This window comes from Magnolia sinica, chromosome 19, assembly GCF_029962835.1.
Source record: "Magnolia sinica isolate HGM2019 chromosome 19, MsV1, whole genome shotgun sequence".
NCBI lineage: Eukaryota > Viridiplantae > Streptophyta > Magnoliopsida > Magnoliales > Magnoliaceae > Magnolia > Magnolia sinica.
The window spans coordinates 67,790,606-67,810,882 of NC_080591.1; the positions used below are offsets into that span (position 1 = coordinate 67,790,606).

Sequence of the window (20,277 nt, forward strand, 5' to 3'; positions counted from 1 at the left end):
ATGCGGTGCCGACATGAGGCCTAGAAAGCCTCCTGAGCCACAGGAGTAAGAGCAGCGGCCGACCGAGAGTAAGGTCTGGTGCGGAACTGGCAAGTATAAAAGAGTCAGAGACAAAGGGCGAGCAAAAAAGATAACAAAGGGCAATCACTTATGTCATCAGGGACAAGGGCATCCACGTTCGACCTCCAAGCAATATCGGAGAACAGGCAAGTGCGGTTACGGTTATCCTTATACCACAGCATCACACGCGGAAAAGGAGGTGTGTGATCGATTAGACTAGGCCCTAGATGAGAAAAAATGATTATATAAAAAAAGCAGACCTGCGCAAGAGCCACAATCAGAAGATGCATCGATCATCCAAGGGTATGGTACAGGAAAAAGGAACCGACACGCACCTCACTAACCGGGTAAAAGCCAGTCAAAGATCTGTAGCTGCAGCGGTTGGTCTTGTCCAACCCATTATACAAATGGACCAGGAGTGTCGTATTCCAGTTGTACGGCGTGGGAAAAGTGATGTCCACAATGAGCGACAACAGGCAGGAGCTCACCAGCTCATTCCCATGGCAGAAAATCATGGCCCCCATGGTATACAAGATCAAGACACGGGCCTTCACGATGGCCTCGGCCTTAGTCGTAGGAATGCGTCGAGAGAAGTTCGTGAACAGCCAAAGTAATTTAAACCGCGGTCCCAAAAAATCCAAAGGATCCGGCATCATTCCTAACAAATTCATCCAATCATCAACAGAAGGGATAGGGAGATCCTCTTCAAACGGGGTGGATCCTCCCTCGTACTGGAGGCCCAGCTGCATGTAAATGTTGTAGGGGGTGATCCCCCACTCCCCAAAGGGCAAATGAAACGTATGGGTCTCAGCGTGCCACCTCTCGGTTAATGCGGACAACAGAGCCATGTTCGTCTTGCTCATACTGACTCTAAACAAGCTGGACAGGGGAGTGCGCTCTAACACTTGAAAGAATAAAGCCTGGGGATCCTTAAACCAGTCTAGCCAGTGGGTGCGGACCCCGCGATCCCTCAAGATTGCAAGAGCTCCTCCCTTCCGGGCCACATCAGAAAGGTGTCGACCCTCTCAAGGCATGTAATAAGGATCAATTGACTAATGAGAAGGACTAGCCTCATTCCTGCCGCGGTGAAGCATGCTACATGATCAAACATTCACAAGTAAGTATCCCTCTCACTTCCATAAAATAAATATTCTATAAGAAGGATACGCTTTATGAATGGGCCACTGAAGGCCCCTCAGAAAGCCCACTTCAAGGCCTACAGTTCAAAAATCCAAGACCCACAGTTCAAAAGATCCAAGGTCCACATATCAGAAAATCCAAAACTCATTCCAAGGCCCATGTCTCCGAGCCCGAAACCCATATCAAGGCTCACCTCAAGACCCACTTCAAGACCCACAATTCATAAAAATTCAAGGCCCACAGTTCAAAAGGTTTCAGGCTTATGTCTCCGAGCCCAAAGCCCATTCCAAGGCTCACATCGAAAAGCCTACTTCAAAGCCCACTCCAAGGCCCATTGTTCAAAGCCCATGTCTCCAAGTCCAAAGCCCATCCAAAGGCCCATGTTTCTAGTCTGTGATCCAAGGCCCACTTGAAAATCCAATCCGCACATGGAGCCAAAAATCAAGCCAAAGAGTGCGATCCACTCCACAAATGTTGGCCCACCATCGAGATCCATGTCATTGGAAGATCCGAGTGGACCTCGAATCATCCATCCTGGCTCACCATCTTATGATCAGGATCATCTTCTTCCACACACACAAAAAAAAAGACACACAAAAAAAATGGCCATACACAAAATAATAGTGGGGCCCCTTTCTTATCATACCCCACTCAATCAAAATTACAAAAATACAGCTGGCATGGCAAAATAAAAAATTTCCAGCAAGATCCAAAGGCTGGAATTTTGGGCAATGTCTTCCAAAATCCAAATCAATAGACTCCTCTGTCCAAGAGGAAGATCCAATGCTACAAATGAAATATTTCAAACACTCCACAAGCATGGATACTGAAATCTAGCAAATAAAGCAATCAGCCAACTAAAGAAACTGCCACCTGAAACAAGATTTGAGAGAAGAAGCAAGAAGGAGCTAGAAGTAATAAGGAATTCAACAGAGGAAAACAAGAGCTTGAATGGAGTAAAAATGGCATCTCTGGACAACAAAAATGGGAAGAAGAAATAGGAAGGAGAGGACCACGCCTGGACCAGCACCAGCGTCTGACTAACTGGCAAACCCGATAGTCGGACTGCCGCCCATAGCCGACATGCGTGGATCAGCACGCTTGTCCCTCTTGAGTTGATAGGACAACCGGAAAATGCCATGGATCAATGGATAATGGACGGAAAAGGAGAAAAATGAATCTTCTCATGAGAAGGTCCAATATCTCATGAGAAATTGTAAAATCTCATGAGAAATTGAAAATCTTGATAAAATAAAGTGATAAATTGCAGAAAAATACAAAAAAAAAAGAGAAAAAGAAAAGAAAATGCAAAAAATAAATACAATAAATCATAGTTAAAGCCCCACCAATCAATTAATGGAAGTAACACGACTGTTTAACTTGCGAAAAAAAAAAACCGAACGACGACACCCTCTCGTGAGATCGAACGGATTTTTTCTAAAATCTCAAAATATTTATGATAAAATCCCTAAGGAATGTAGTTCTAAAGAGGATAGCTTTCAAACAAAACTTTCAAAAATGCATACGACACGCAGTACACTGAGGAATCCTACATATTCTCCAGTTGTGGCCAGTGCAAATAGCAAAATAAGAATCAATCCTTTTCGATCTCCCCGGAGGACAATCGAATCCGTATATGACACAAGTATGATTGGCCTGATCTCAATATCTAGACAATCGTACAAATCGAATGCAAGTGATAATGATTTGATCAGTCTCTGATAAGAATAATCAAACTCAAAGTAAAGAAGGTCAGTTGTAACCAAAGTATCATAATCAACAGACTGTATGGCAAAAGATTACCCGCACATACCTAGTCCGGGATATTCGGAAAGTTTGATTGAGTTCAAGTCGATGTAGTGAGTTCCCCGTAAGGTCGCATCAACGTGTACGGCAGCTAACCACTTTGACGATAAAACAGAATTAATACTTCTAGTGTGATTACGTAGCAAAAGGAAACAACAGATCCAAACAGTACGATAATCCTCGTAAAGCCCCATGCACGTGCAGAGACTCTACTTTTCAGACTTACCCTCCAATGCTACCAACAATCCGACGTGAAAGGGTTGTGATTCGTGGTCCGTAATGCCGCAGAACGTGCAGAGACAATCACAACGTTTTTCTCAACCCTCATGATATGTGTAATCATCTCTTTTCCAAACAGTATACTGACCACGATACAATGACAGGCAATAGATTTGAACTACTACCTCTTCTGACCAAAATAGTGGAGTGTCCACTCACTTTAGCACTCGTTTGCTTGCAACCTCGGACAAAGAGGGGCATCTGTAGACACCCCACCCAGGCTAGCATCTTAAGAAGATAAAGACAATCAGAAAACCCTAATCAAGCCTTAACCCTAGCCTAACCCCATCCTGAACCCTAACCCTAGCCTAATCCCAGCTTGAACCCTGACCCTAGCCTAACCCCAGCCTAACCCCGACCTAAACCCTTAACCCTAGGCTAAACCTTAACCACCACCCAAGCCAATGCCTACATGCAAATCAGTACAATTCCTTAAAATGCACCCAATCATTTTGAGCAAAAACTCCAAAAACAGACTTTGGACTAAGCCAAAATACCGAAGCAAGCCCACCGGCCAAAGCCTAAAGAGAACCCAGCCCAGGCGGTAATCAGATTACTGCCCCTTATCCCCTCTAAGCACACAGCTGTCCCCCGTCCCAAAGTCAACTTTCATATGGAATTAACCCTAAAGTTCACCATATTTACCCTTTTACCAAACCCCAAGAGCTTATAAGAGCATGCCACATGACATTTCTCTCTCCTCAACCAATCACAAGCTGTTATGTAAACTTTTACCCATCATAAACCTAACAATTACCAAAATGCCATCACAAAAGGCTATTTAAAAAAATAATAATACACAACAACTATCCCATTCCTAATTTTTTTAAGGGAGAGAGTGAGAGAGAGGGGAAGAGAGTGAGGGTGAGAAGGAGCTCCAAGCCTCCAAGATCCGATCTTTTAACTACCTCTTAGCCTCCTCCAAGCCATCTCGATCCACAGTCTAGCCCAGATTGGTCATGGTGCATTCCATGTATATCATCTTCTCTCTTCTCAACCCCCTTGCTACTCTAGATCGCTAGCGAATGTATGCTTTGTGACTTGCCGTATATCGAATCCTGTCACATCAGAAACTCATAGTAATCTAGTCCACTTTTTCTTTACTATTACATAAGCATAATTACATCCACTTTTCTAAACACATCTTCAGACATATGCTTTGTGGCTTGCCGGAATTCTAGATCTTACTACACCAGAAATACGTGTGTGCCTAGTCCTACTCTGACTATATCATTTATCTTTTAAAATTACTTACCACACAGAGTAGAGACTGTACATCTGTACAAACAGAGAGGGATTCTAACACCTTCCCTCTCTGTAACCGAGGTCCCTTACTCGGAATTTCGGATCGCAGACCAGGAGTCAACTTAAAGTGAGAGAGTCTTCAGATTCTCTAGCTTTACATATTCTGCAGGTTCTAGCCGACTGCGAGATTTAAAGATTAAGTAGCTAGTGGCGACTCCAAACTTACATCAATCGGGCCACCCCCACAAATCAAAAGATCATAACCCATTCTTTCCAAACGCCAAAGTGTGGACGTTGATTTCCCAGCATGCACAGTATGATTTGGAGTGTTTGGATCGTAAGTTACTTAAGATAAGCTGCTTATGTCTCAAGTAGTTGCTCTTGGTTTCTACTTACTAAGTTGAAGTGATTAAGTACCTTTAAGTATAAAAAAAGTTACTTATAATTAATTTTAAACTGAACTTTTTTTTTTATGCACTCACACTCCACACACACCCACACACTCACACTATAACAGGATTGCACTACAATGGGTACTCGAACCCATGACCTCGTGTTGAAAATCTTGTAAGTCTACCGCCATTGAATCATGAGTAAGGACCCATCTGACTCATTGATCTTAACCAAGCTTACTTGTCTCAAATAAGTTACTTATTGACTTATTTGTTGGTATCCAAATGGGCCAACAAACAATATACTTATCACCCAAAAAGTAGAAAAGCATACATGGTTTATAGCGTCATAAGTATTTATTCTTCAAGCCTGTTTGGCCTCCTTTGATGTAGACCATTCATTATATGGACCTACCATTGATGTGGGTTGTCCATCATATAGGACTCACCTTGGATTTGGGTTATTCATCATTAGGGACCGACCTCTAATGTGCATCACCATTATGTTCGGCTCAACTTTAATGTTGGTCATCCATCATGAGCAGCCCACCATCAATGTTACTGTCCATCATGTAGGGCCCACCTTCAATATTCACTGCTCACCAAATGGAACCCATCTTTGATGTGGATCGTCCATCATGTGTGCCCCACCTCCAATGTGAGTTGCACATCATGCAGGGCCTGGCTTGCCTTGGACATGGGCCACTCATCATTAAGGCCAACATTTGATGTGGACCACCCATCACGTGGGGCCCACCTTGATGTGGATCATCCATCATGTGAGGCCCACATTTGATGTGGATTATCCGTCATGTGGGCCCCACCTTCAATGTGGGTTACCCATCATGCGGGGCTCACCTTGGCTATGGGCCATTCATCATTAGGGGCCTACCTTTGATGTGGACCATCCATCATGTGGGGCCACCTCAATATGGGCCACCCATCATGTGGAGCCCAACTTCAATGTCCACTACCCATCATGTGAAGCCCACCTTTGCTGTGGACCGTCAATCATGTAAGCCCCACCTTTAAAGTGGGTTGTCCATCATATCAGCCCGTGGATGTGGGTTGTTTATCATTATGGATTGACTTTTAATGTAGACCATCCGTTATATGGGCCCACATTAATATGGGGTCATTCCATCATGTGGGGCCTCCTTTGATATGGACCGTGAGAGAGAGAGAGAGAGAGAGAGAGAGAGAGAGAGAGGAGGAGGAGGAGGAGGAAGAAAAGTTATTAGTAAAAAAAGGTACAATAAAAAACTTATTGAGATAAGTAGCTTTTAGCATGTAAGTTACTTGTACAATAAAGCTTACAAAACTAATTTAAGTGAAAAATGTAATTTAATGACTTGCCATAAGTTAAAAGGTAATTTATTTGGTGGTATCCAAATAGGTCCTACAATTCAATAGGTCAACACATGTATTTACTAGGTCAGGGCCAGGCGTACATAGAGTATAAATATTATAATTGAGTTTTCACATAAATAATGTCCCAAATCATCAAATTGTCATGGCTATCAATTTTGATGATAAAGAATAAAATGCCCAACAATCCAAACTCAACATCAAGAATGGGGTAATGATTAGCAATCTAGAACTGAAAAATGTGGCCAATCTTTGCCGTAGTCTTAGTCCCAAAAAATTATTTAAAAAAAACAGAAAGAAAAAGAGCCCACATAAGTTAATTGTTATTTTTTTCTTTAGGTTTGGGCAAGTTAAGAGTCTAGTTAGGTTAGGTCTGGTCCATTTTATACGAGTCAAATTGCACCCTTTAAAAAAGTGGCTTTAAGTTGGGTTGGTTTTGAGAGGAAATTGACCCAACCCATTTAGTAATTCAGGTTGAACTCTTAGACCTAGACCCATCCCATGGATTTTAAATTTTGTACCCAAAACCACTAATTATCGGGTTAGTAAAAAGTGTGGGAAAAGAATAGTGTTTTTCAAGAAACCTTACTTGAAAATAGATGAAAAATTTTCAAAACAATTTTATTTATTTATTTATTTTTAATCACGTGCACTCACACACCCCACACACGGCCGTCCACTCACACCACAATAGGTGCTCGAACCCATGAGCTCATGCTGAAACTCTTGTGAGTCCACCACTGAGCCATGGGGTCACAAGATTTTTCAAGAACCCATGGCTTTTCCTTTTTTTCTAGAAATGTTATTCCTCAAATCTTTTTCCATGAATCCAAACAGGCCCTGTTTGTATTTAACATTTTCCATAAAACTGTGGCACTGTTTCAAAATCTATCATTTGGCAAGATTTTATATATATATATATATATATATATATAAAAGAAAAACTTGAGAGAAATTTCCTGGTAGTTATTGGCATGTGCCGAATTTGCATGTGGCACATTTGGGATTCTTGAAGAAGGATGGCATCACACATTGCACGTGTGGGGCGCTTAACGGTGTAGGGTGGCACATGAGGAGTGCTTCAAGATGGACAATGGTACATATGCCACAATGGCACATGGAACATGTGGGCACTTTCCACATGTGTGGTGCATGCTCAGATGAATGGTGGCACGTGGCACAATAGCACGTGTAGTAGAATAGAAGATGTACCGTGGAACATTGGCACATGAGGCAGGTGACGTGATTGAGTATGAATGGTGGCACATATGGGTTTAACTATTAAGAATCTCATTTTACTTCAATTGCCGTAAAATGCCTTTCTTAGGGGAAAAGGTGAGAAAATAAATTTGTTGATTTTCCAACAAAAGGGAAAGTGGCAAATGGTGTTCCCCACAAATTCCCACAAGGAAAGAAAAGTTAGTTTTGTGGTAAATGATGTTTTCTTTCCAAAAATCTAAACACGCCTCTAAAGTATTAGTTCTCAGTTTCCCAGGTTTTTAATCAGTTGTTATCCCAAGGTCCTTACTTGTTCAATGTTGTTTATGTATTGAAGGTCTTAGTCCTTTCGAAGTATGCAGTCTTGAATGACCTTGGTAACTGATTATTTTCATCAGAATGAAGGCAGCACTAGCGACTAGCGAGTGACATGAAAGTCTACCTTAACTTGGAAAAAAGAAAAAAAACTAATGACAATGTGAGAAGAAGGTGAAGTGTGGAATCTGGTATTCCCCCAAGGTGGATGGATATACTCACTCATCAGAGAGAGGTGCCTCAACCAGTCTCCTGTCAAATGACGGCACCAATGCTGTGGTAATGATATGCAAAATGTTTAGCTACATCCTAGTTGAATTTGAGGATCCCACTGTGGCAGCTATCCCTGTTGTGCCACAAGCTCAACATGAGGTAATGAGTCCTGGGTTCAAACCTGTAGCTCAATGGTAAACAGGAACGTTCAACATTAGAATCTCAGGTTCAAGCCCAACTTGACTATTGGGAAGAAAAAAGGTAACTGAGCCCTTACGGCAGCATGTTTCATTTGCTGCAAATGAGCTACCAACCCCATTGAAATGGACCCAGTACCTAAGGACCTGTACTAATGACTTTATAAAATTGGTAAGTGTTGATGACTGTGGATGTGGGCCATATGACTATAGTGGGCCATATGACTATATGGGCCCACTTGGATGACTGTAATAAGGTGACGGATTAGCTACTCCCCCTGACACCAGCCAATGGCTGGTGGTCGGTGCTTTGTGGGCCCCACCATGATGTATGTGTTTCATCCATGCCGTCCATCTATTTTTATAGATCATTTTATGTTATGAGAGAAAAAATGAGGTATATCGAAATCTCAAGTGGATCACATTACAGGAAACAGTGTTGAATGAACGGTGACCATTAAAAACGTTTTGGGGGCCATAAAAGTTTTGGATCAAGCTGATATTTATTTTTTCCCTTCATCTGGGTCTTTATGACCCAATCAACAGATTGGATGTCAAATAAACAGTACAGTGGGCCTTAGGAGGATTTTAATGGTGGATATCCAATCATTATTGTTTTCCTGTGGTGTGGTCCACCTGAGATTTATATCCCTTTCATTTTTTTCATCAATCCATAAAATGATCTGTAAAAATGGATGAAACAAATACATCATAGTGGGGCCCACGAAGCACCGACCACCAGCCACAGGGCTGGTGTCAGGGGGAGTAGCCAATCCGTCTCCCTTTAATAAGGGGTTGTATGGCCCACCTAATCTTTAATTTTGTCCATGTGTACATTTATTTAATTTATTAGGCACACTTAACATGAACATGTCATATCTTAAGTAGGTGAGGATTTTTTTGCTTTTTTGACTTGATATAAAAAGGGAGAGAGTAGGGACGTACAACCCTAATTGTCTCTCTCTCAAATCTCTTTTTCCCATATCCTTTCTTCCTGTCTTCCATTTCCTTTCACTTCTACGTAACTCTAAAGTAAGGTCTCTGTTAATAGCTTCAATTGAATGATTGAGACTTGGTGTGACAGCATTTGCTAGCTACCTCTTCCATCATTTGATTTTATTTTTTTTTCCCTCTCTTTTTGAGCAGACAATGAATAAAAACTGTTAGTTTACATATCATAAGTAGACTGCGGGCTACTTTATCATTTCATGAAATTACCAGGCTAACAAAGAATCTTCTCAGCCCGAAGCTGAACATTGTGTAAAGATTAAAAACATTCAATTCTACAAAATTCATGTACATCAACCAGATTCCCATACCTGGAAAAACAAATGGCGGCTACATCATTAAGTCAGGGAGCCTCACGTAAAAGCCGTCTACCAAATTCAAATCATTTGTCTTTGAAACCTGAACGCATTATGCTTTTCTGAAAGCAAATCATCCCAGCTTTCAATCTGTGAGTGCTGAATGCCATGTCCTGCCAATTAAGGTGCCTACCCTCTCGCCAACAATAGCTTTCGAGATGTTCCCAGGTTTAGTTAAATTGAAAACAACAACTGCAGCAAGAAAGCTCACTAATCAGTTCTATCCCTCTTAAGTGGGATATAAACAGAACTTTACTCAACCCAGACATAGCCATACATGCAACCTGGCATGCCTGTCACACATCTAAACAATGCATCAGGTACACGCCATAATGTTGATGACCTGGCCAAATTGGCTGGGCCAACTCATCAGGTGGGCCACACATATATAATTGTCCAATTTATATAAAAAAGAAGAAGCAGTTTCCAGGTGTCCAATTTATCAAGGGGCTCACGTGATGTATTCACACCATCTAACTCATCCAACAGATGTGTGACCTCGAAAAGGCCCTACAGCCCAAAACTCAGCCTGATCCAAAACTGAAGTAGCGCACAGCAAAGGAAACAAGCTAAGAGGGAATTGAATTGCCACCCTTTAATTTCACAGGGACACATCTGAGTCATAAAACAGCCTGATTTTAAGTCTGATTCTTCATCAGGCATGGGTGAAGGATCTGAACAGACTGGATTTGATATATACAACATGGTAAGTCCCCCAGTCTAATAAATGGCGATCATTCCCTCTCAAAATGTTCCATGTGCTATGGCCCACCTTGATGGACGGGCAGGTTTCCATGAACATTCAGTGAACACCCCATCTGTCCAATATGAGCGAGCCCCATTTATCAAAAATAAGAAATAATCACCATGCTCCAATCTTTATATATATATATATATATATATATATATATATATATAGAAACAGTTGCCATGCTTCTTTTAGCAAAGGTCTAAATTCATGGTACGCATGGCTCGCCAGATGAGTGTACCAGCCCAACTTTTTGCAAGGTCATATACATGATGGGGACTGCCAGCGGCACAGCTCCATTGTCCGACATGGTCCAGGTTCATGCTGATAGCAGCACGTAGGGTAAAGAGAACACTGCATAATGTAAAGGTTATGAAAAGTTCTCCAACTCAGTATTATCCAACCATACCAGGGATATTGTTTTCCTGACACAAGGTGATAGCAGTCATGTCCATGACTGACAGATCCTTCGTAGTCACATCCTGATAGCTAAGAGTTTCAAGAAGGCGGGCATTCGGGTTAAGCTTGGGATCATCGTCATAGACACCGTCGACATTTGTAGCTTTCAGCACGACCTCAGCATTTACTGAATAATGGATAATGTGCTATCAGAACATAGAAATTGTGGCTGACATCTGTTTTTGTGCGTTATGTGAATGTAAAACCATATGTAGGAATGCCTGCATTAATCTAATCTTGCTTCATAACATAGAGTTGGAGTTACTGTATGCAAGTTCCCATTGGGACATGTCACGTCTACAAGATCTAGACTAATGGCCCCAAAGACCAACAATATATGGCCACATGGCCCAAAAATCAGGCAGGTCAGATGGTCGATTTAACAAGGCCCAATAACGAGGAGTGGTCACTTCTGTCCCACATACAGGGGTTCTGATTCTCCAGTACCTAACTTTAGGCCATGGCCAATATTAGGGGAGCAACTTGGGCAGGTTGGGTCGGGTTGAGGGTCAACCAAGCCGGTCCTGACCTCAGGAGGACCCAACCCGAAATCCAACCTGACCCAAATTCCTCGATACTCAACCCAACTGACTGATCCAAATACATGGGATTATTTCCAACCCGACCTAACCCAACTCAGATTTGCTCAACCTGATTTCAAATCAGGATGGAGTTTTCCAACCCTAACCCAACCCAAGGACCTTGACAACCTGACTGAACTTGGGTTGGGTCAGTTGGGGTACAAGTTGACCTGAACCCAAGTTGCAGCCCTGTCCAATATAAAGGACCTGACAGATTAGTAGTATGGGTCTTGTACATGTTTTCCATGTCTTCCCATGGGAACTGCAATAACATGTACAATAAGTCGCATTCGATTCACATTGATACATAGAAATTGACTCACTTTCTGCACAACGGAGGGCTGCAGCTGTATCTGTTGTGAAGAAAGGGTTGCCAGTTCCAGCTGCAAAGATCACAACTCTTCCTTTCTCCAAATGCCTAATTGCCCTTCTTCTGATGTATGGTTCTGCAACCTCAGACATGCGAAATGCTGTCTGAACACGTGTTGGGATGCCAATGCTCTCCATCGTTGCTTGCAGGAATATTGCATTCATAACAGTCGCCAGCATGCTAAACCAAGAAAAATCAGATTGAATAGTGGGGAAACAAGTTTTCAGATGTCTTCAACTACAGAATGAATCAAGACTCTCTCTTTTTCCCCCCTATTTAAAACATGTCAAAACATAGGAAATAGCAGTAATGAAAACAAACAACGCCCACTCAACCAAAGAAAAGGAAATCTATATTGCTCCCCATAGACAAATCTTTACATAACTTTCTTTATTAACAAAAGGGAAACCCATCGCAATATTCTACTACTTCAATAATTTTAAGCCTTCAAAATTTGAATGACCATGTCTCAAATAATATAGCCAAGAGATTTTAATCTCACTTTTGCCCCATTGGCAAGATAGGAAACATGTCAATACTTATTTCCTGCCATTTTTACTTTTGCCAAATTTTTTCTTATTTTCCTTATCCAATAACACATTCATCTTCATCAAATTAGGGTGTGTTTGGTTGCAACAAATATCATGATATTTCATGACAATCAGATTAATTTGGTGCAAAGTTTCATTATCTTTCATAAAATTTGGCGCCACCAAACACATCCTTAACCAAATAGGCTTACATGAGTTGGCCAACACTAAGTTCAGGCTAATGCAAGAACATAAAACACATAATAGATGAATTTAGAGTCATCTCCATTGATCAATATGGCTATGTTCCTTTTCCTTCAACATTTTGATGCTTTCTATCACCAACTTTCACTAGTGAGCCACTTTGCATTGCAGTTGTATCATGTATGGTTACTGCAGTCCGCAGCCACTATCCAAATAGAAGATTATCTTGTCAATACTCGAGCATAGATATAACGGTCGATACATCGATTCCATTTTCTCAGAAAAAAAATTAGATCCATCCTTTTTCTTATGATTACAGCAATTTTTAGTAAGACATCCAAATTTCCTGCATACAACACAATGAGAACCGGGTTCATTTTTCTCTGTCACTACAAGATGAATTTCTTTGGTTGCTGTATCCATATGTTTCCCTTCCTTTTACAATTGATCATGGTGAAGTTTGCCTTCTTGAGACCAATTTCAAATTATGATGACGCAAAACTTGATTATTCTCTGTAGCATACGTATTCTTCTTTTCCAAGACATTTAGGGCCTGTTTGAATTGGGGGTAAACTAGGGGAAGCAAACAATTTCCTTTTTATTTGACATTTCTTTTGTTTGGATTACATAGAAAGAGAAGGAAACCTATTTGCTTTCCTTGGCAAGTGAGGAAAAGCTTTTGTTTTCTTTTTCTTTTCCTTTTTTCTTTTTAAATTAAAAAATTCAAATGGTGAGAATACAGGTTCTCCTTTGGCGTGACATTTTGAATGGCAAAATTGGAAGGAAAAGTGGTTTCCCTTTGATCCGGGAAGCACTTTCCTTCACAATTTCTCCAGTGAAACAAACAGGTCCGAGGGGTTTGCTTCCTGTGTTGATGTCAGTTTAGCATTCGCTTATGTCACAAGTTTGCTTTCCCTTGCCTTTACCTAGTTCACCCCAATCCAAACAAGTGCTTACTTTTGAGTGAAATGCTTGTACCAAGTCTTGTTTAGTAAACCTACTCATGCTTTGCTCTTGTGATGGAAGAGAACCTATTAGTTCATGTAAACTCATAGTAGATAAATCTGTAAGAATTCTATCGCAGCAACTACGTGATGAACCTTTACACATGGACTTCCAATATATTTTTTTTCTACAATTTCTTATGTTGAATGGTTATCTCCATAGCTTTAATTCGATTGTTAATGCAAGAAACTCAAACGAAAAAAGCTCAATAACTTCACCTCAGGCATCCAAATATCCATATCAAATCAGCCGATGGGGTCATATCAAGCCGGGCTCAATACGGGAGAGAGGGTTTAAATGGGTTCCCTAAAGTAATAGTCGATATGCCAATCAGAGGCCATTTTGTTTATTCTTTTCACTTTTCTCAAAACGTTTGTGCATTTTCTACATTTTCAACAAAGAGAAAGGAGAGGAACTTATTTTCTGTTAGATCTAGATCTATTTTTGGGATCAAAACGTAATTTGAGTGTGATTCCATGTATCAAAGTAGAGATGAATTCATTTGGTAGTAGTGTTTATGATGACAATATATCAATTAGAATTGTGCATATTAAACAAAGAAATAGAGGGTCCTTACTCTTGCCCCGGTGGTAGACTCACAAGAGTTGCAACACCAGGACAAGTACGGGTGCACACGGGTCGGTTTGGTCTGGTTCTGGGGTGAAACCGGAACCGAACCGTTCCTAACGGTTCTAGGATATTCGGAACCGGAACCGGACCGTTGGCACCCTAGAACCGAACCGGAACCAAACCGTTAAAACCGGTTCGGTTCCGGATCGGTTCCATGGTTCTGGGCTTTTTATAATCCAACCTAATTGCATGTTTAATTTTATTATCTAGCCCATGTCCATCCATGTTGTGGTCCATTTGATGAATGGTTTAGATATTGTATAAGGTGTGCAAAAATACATTTATGAAAATAATTAAATGGTGCATTATAAACCATAAATCATGAGTCAAATATGGAAACAATCAAAGGGTTCTTGGTTCGGTTCCAAGTTCGGTTCCACGGTTCGGTTCTACAGATCGGATCCACGGTTTGGTTCTACAGATCGGTTCACGGTTCAGTTCAGTTCTACATACCCCCAAACCGAGAACCGAACCGATGTAACCGGTTCTTTGACTTTTCGAACCGGAACCGGTGCACTCTAGAACCGGACCAAACCGGACCGTTTGGTCGGTTCCATGGTTCTACCGGTTCAATGTGCACCCCTAAGGATAAGGGTTCGAGTGCCCATTGGTGGTGAAATCCCACTATGGCGTGAGTGTGTGTGTGTGGGAAAAAAAAAAACACAGAAATAGAAATTTTATGCAGTAAAATTACATATACTTTATGTTCCAGGCGTGCTGGCCCGGACCACTGCTAAGAGTGTGTAGGTGGGCATGCCCCCGTCATAATGTTGGATTAACTGGGGATACAATGCATATAAGTGCTTCATGATATTTGTTATTGTAATCACATATATTCTAATTATGGATAATCTATGGTGAATGGTGATTCTAGTTATCTTAAGCTAAAATATGCAACAAAAACTCAAATGGTAAAGACAAAAGAGGTGATAATCAACCAAATCCATGGAAGGTGTGGACTCTACTTCTAACCCTTCTCAGTGATAAACATCATATTCTAGAATATAAGTGGTACAAGTAACTCCCCATCTATATGTAGGCTGTTATCGCCAAAATCTAGCCAAACAGATATGATCGATTGCAGAGGTGAGTCCACTAGTGAACCTGCAAAGATAGGACAAAGTAGACAACATGGGTGCAGATAATGAATGTGGACTCTCCGATGCCTAAGTCAGGTAGGTAGACTCGGATTGAAAAGGCTTGAGCTTAGGTTTTTGTCTCTTACCACCCTTCAACCATAGTGGGGGTACTTATAGGGTCCATCAGTCGGTGTTGAGATTTGCGTATCTTGCGGGATTCGTTGGAATCAATGGAAAATCTTATCTAGAAACAAATCTTCCCCCGAATATATCGTCGAGCCTGCCTCGGTCGACATGAATTTTGGATAGGATCGTATCAGATCAGTTCTTTCTTGGTTCGAGGCAGGATCCTCTCCAAGATTTCGCCCCGCCTTAGTTGTCGTCGATCTACTTAGCTCGGGAGATAGCTATTCGAACCGAGCTCTACCCTTAAGCAACTCAACTCAGGGCCCATCTTTCTGTCAGGAGAATCATTAACTATATCATTCGAGCTTCGTGCCCCATCAGTTTGAGAAGCTTGTCCTGACATTTTTAGTCAGCTTTGCTTTGAGACATTTTCGTCAGTTACACTTTTTCGTGCAGTAGGCTAGTTCGGCTTGCCCCGGTGGCAGACTCACAAGAGTTTCAACACCAGGACAAGTAGGGGTGCACACGGGTCGGTTTGGTCCGGTTCTGGGGTGAAACCGGAATCGAACCGTTCTAGGATTTTCGGAACCGGAACCGGACCGTTGGCACCCTAGAATCGAACCGTTAAAACCGGTTTGGTTCCGGATCGGTTCCATGGTTCTGGGCTTTTTATAATCCAGCCTAGCATGTTTAATTTTATTATCTAGCTCATGTCCATCCATATTGTGGTCCATTTGATGAATGGTTTAGATATTGTATAAGGTGTGCAAAAATACATTTATGAAAATAATTAAATGGTGCATTATAAACCATAAATCATGAGTCAAATATGGAAACAATCAAAGGGCTCTTGGTTTGGTTCCAAGTTCGGTTCCACGGTTCGGTTCTACGGATCGGATCCACGGTTTGGTTCTATGGATCGGTTCACGGTTCAGTTCGGTTCTACATACCCCTAAACCGAGAACCGAACCGACGCAACCGGTTCTTTGATTTTTGGAACCGGAACCGGAACTAGTGCACTCTAGAACCGGACCAAACCGGACCGTTTGGTCGGTTCTGGTCCGGTTCCACGGTTCTACCGGTTCAATGTGCACCCCTAAGGACAAGGGTTCGAGTGCCCATTGGTGGTGAAATCCCACTATGGCGTGAGTGTGTGTGTGTGTGGGAAAAAAAAACACAGAAATAGAAATTTTATGCAGTAAAATTACATATACTTTATGTTCTAGGCATAATGGCCCGGACCACTGCTAAGAGTGTGCAGGTGGGCATGCCCCCATCATAATGTTGGATTAACTGGGGATACAATGCATATTAGTGCTTCATGATAGTTGTTATTGTAATCACATATATTCTAATTATGCATAATCTATGGTGAATGGTGATTCTAGTTATCTTAAACTAAAATATGCAACAAAAACTCATATGGTAAAGACAAAAGAGGTGATAATCAACTAGATCCATGGAAGGTGTGGACTCCACTTCTAATCCTTCTCAGTGATAAACATCATATTCTAGAATATAAGTGGTACAAGTAACTCCCCATCTATATGTAGGCTGTTATCGCCAAAATCTGGCCAAACAGATATGATTGATTGCAGAGGTGAGTCCACTAGTGAACCTGCAAAGATAGGACGAAGTAGACAACAGGGGTGCCGATAATGACTGTGGACTCTCCGATGCCTAAGTCAGGTAGGTAGACTCGGATTGAAAAGGCTTGAGCTTGGGTTTGTGTCTCTTACCTCCCTTCGACCGTAGTGGGGGTACTTATAGGGTCCATCAGGCGGTGTTGAGATTTGCGTATCTTGCGGGATTCGTTGGAATCATTGGAAAATCTTATCTAGATACAAATCTTCCCCCGAATATATCGCCGAGCCTGCCTCAGTCGGCATGATTTTTGGATAGGATCGTATCAGATCTGTTCTTTCTTGGTTCGAGGCAGGATCCTCTCCAAGATCTTCGCCCCGCCTTGGTTGTGGTCGATTTGCTTAGCTCGTGAGACGGCTATTCGAACCGAGCTCTACCCTTAAGCAACTCAACTCAGGGCCCATCTTTCTGTCGGGAGAATCATTACCTATATCATTCGAGCTTCGTGCCCCATCAGTTTGAGAAGCTCGTCCTGACATTTTTAGTCAGCTTAGCTTTGAGACATTTTGGTCAGTTACACTTTTCGTGCGGTAGGCTAGTTCGGCTTGCCCCGGTGGTAGACTCACAAGAGTTTCAACACCAGGACAAGTAGGGGTGCACACGGGTCGATTTGGTCCGGTTCTGGGGTGAAACCGGAATCGAACCGTTCCTAACGGTTCTAGGATTTTCAGAACCGGAACCGGACCGTTGGCACCCTAGAACTGAACCGGAACCGAACCGTTAAAACCGGTTCGGTTCCGGATCGGTTCCATGGTTCTGGGCTTTTTATAATCCAGCCTAATTGCATGTTTAATTTTATTATCTAGCCCATGTCCATCCATGTTGTGGTCCATTTGATGAATGGTTTAGATATTGTATAAGGTGTGCAAAAATACATTTATGAAAATAATTAAATGGTGCATTATAAACCATAAATCATGAGTCAAATATGGAAACAATCAAAGGGTTCTTGGTTCGGTTCCAAGTTCGGTTCCAGGTTCGGTTCCACGGTTCGGTTCTACGGATCGGATCCACGGTTTGGTTCTACGGATCGGTTCACGGTTCGGTTCGGTTCTACATACCCCCAAACCGAGAACCGAACCAATGTAACCGGTTCTTTGATTTTTGGAAGCAGAACCGGTGCACTCTAGAACCAGACCAAACCGGACCGTTTGGTTGGTTCCAGTCCGGTTCCACGATTCCACGGTTCTACCGGTTCAATGTGCACCCCTAAGGACAAGGGTTCGAGTGCCCATTGGTGGTGAAATCCCACTATGGCGTGAGTGTGTGTGTGTGGGAAAAAAAACACAGAAATAGAAATTTTATGCAGTAAAATTACATATACTTTATGTTCCAGGCGTAATGGCCCGGACCACTGCTAAGAGTGTGCAGGTGGGCATGCCCCCGTCATAATGTTGGATTAACTGGGGATACAATGCATATTAGTGCTTCATGATAGTTGTTATTGTAATCACATATATTCTAATTATGCATAATCTATGGTGAATGGTGATTCTAGTTATCTTAAACTAAAATATGCAACAAAAACTCATATGGTAAAGACAAAAGAGGTGATAATCAACCAGATCCATGGAAGGTGTGGACTCCACTTCTAATCCTTCTCAGTGATGAACATCATATTCTAGAATATAAGTGGTACAAGTAACTCCCCATCTATATGTAGGCTGTTATCGCCAAAATCTGGCCAAACAGATATGATCGATTGCAGAGGTGAGTCCACCAGTGAACCTACAAAGATAGGACGAAGTAGACAACTGGGGTGCCGATAATGACTGTGGACTCTCCGATGCCTAAGTCAGGTAGGTAGACTCGAATTGAAAAGGCTTGAGCTTAGGTTTTTGTCTCTTACCTCCCTTCGACCATAGTGGGGGTACTCATAGAGTCCATCAGGCGGTGTTGAGATTTGCGTATCTTGCGGGATTCGCTGGAATCAATGGAAAATCTTATCTAGATACAAATCTTCCCCCGAATATATCGTCGAGCCTGCCTCGGTCGACATGATTTTTGGATAGGATCGTATCAGATATGTTCTTCTTGGTTCGAGGCAGGATCCTCTCCAAGATCTTCGCCCCGCCTTGGTTGTGGTCGATCTGCTTAGCTCAGGAGATGGCTATTTTAACCGAGCTCTACCCTTAAGCAACTCAACTCAGGGCCCATCTTTCTGTCGGGAGAATCATTAACTATATCATTCGAGCTTCGTGCCCCATCAGTTTGAGAAGCTCGTCCTGACATTTTTTGTCAGCTTAGCTTTGAGACATTTTGGTCAATTACACTTTTCGTGTGGTAGGCTAGTTCGGCTTCCCCTACAACAGTTGCAACCCCCCCCCCCTACTTTCAAGCTCGTCCTGCACGTGCTTGGGAAGTAAGAGCCTAAACTGATCTGAAAGCGCGGGAACCCAAATTTAAATTTTAAGCAGCCTGGTCCTTTCTGAATTTTAAATCAAGCTCAGGTTTGTCGTTTGCTAGGTAGGGTGGGAGTTGAAAAGTTGGCGCTCGACGTGGAATTTGAAAATGCATGATTATTGTCAAGAGATACGAGGAGATATGCATTAATGGCGAAGCACCGTTCAAACTTTGGACGAATCATAGATCAGCAGCTGTCACTCGAGCCGTCAAATTTTTTTTCTCGGGCCAACCCTGCTCTGCTACGTGGAGGGGCGCATAAGTTGAAGCGTTACCTTGGGCTCATGTGGCACTGCGCAAGAGTAAATGCGCCGTTAAGGGGATTCTATAAATACAGTGATCCCCCCTCTCGGCCCATCAGATTGTTTTGCGAAGCCCGAGCTCTGCCGACCAGCATCTAGCCTTCACCTCGGTCCAAGGGTCTTCTCTTCTCCAACGTCCGTTAGTTCGAAGTCCACGTGCTGAAAATTTTTCCGGTACGCTAGAACTTACTTCTCCTCCTCCTCTCTTCCATTTCTTTTCTATGTCTTTTGAGGAAGATTCTGAAGCTACTACCGTCTCCGGTGCACTTCATGAAGAGTCAATGGGCAGTAGCTTTGATTCCTAGTTTGCACTATCCTTGGAGTCCGGGTCTCGGGAGCCTACCCCTTCACTTAGGGCAGAAGCACCATCATGGGTGGAGCCACAAACATAGTAGGCCTCCTCGCGACAAGCAGAGCCGACCTCCTCATCTTCTAGGAATATGGCCCATACAGCCAATTTTTTTTGTATCTAGGTTGAGGATGGACAACCTACAGGCCCTTAGGTCGGAGTACATGATTCCCAGCTCGGTGGGGCTTCGACATCCTCAAGCTGGAGAACTTCCTGGCCAACCTCCCGCGGGGGAGGTTGCCCTATACCC

The 20,277-nt window shown here is 42.4% G+C and overlaps 1 protein-coding gene across 2 annotated transcripts in view; it reads right to left on the reverse strand.

The window, feature by feature from the left end:
* Positions 1 to 9,383: 9,383 nt before the first annotated feature.
* The window catches only part of LOC131235707 (uridylate kinase PUMPKIN, chloroplastic), a 50,987-nt gene continuing 40,093 nt past the window's right edge, over positions 9,384 to 20,277 (reverse strand). For both annotated transcript variants that reach the window (XM_058233012.1, XM_058233014.1), the window contains exons 5-7: positions 11,709 to 11,935; positions 10,755 to 10,931; positions 9,384 to 9,789 (exon numbers count right to left, since the gene is read on the reverse strand). In XM_058233012.1, the coding sequence (XP_058088995.1) occupies positions 9,683 to 9,789; positions 10,755 to 10,931; positions 11,709 to 11,935 (511 nt within the window). In that variant the 3' untranslated portion in view covers positions 9,384 to 9,682. The remainder of the gene's footprint in view (positions 9,790 to 10,754; positions 10,932 to 11,708; positions 11,936 to 20,277) is intronic.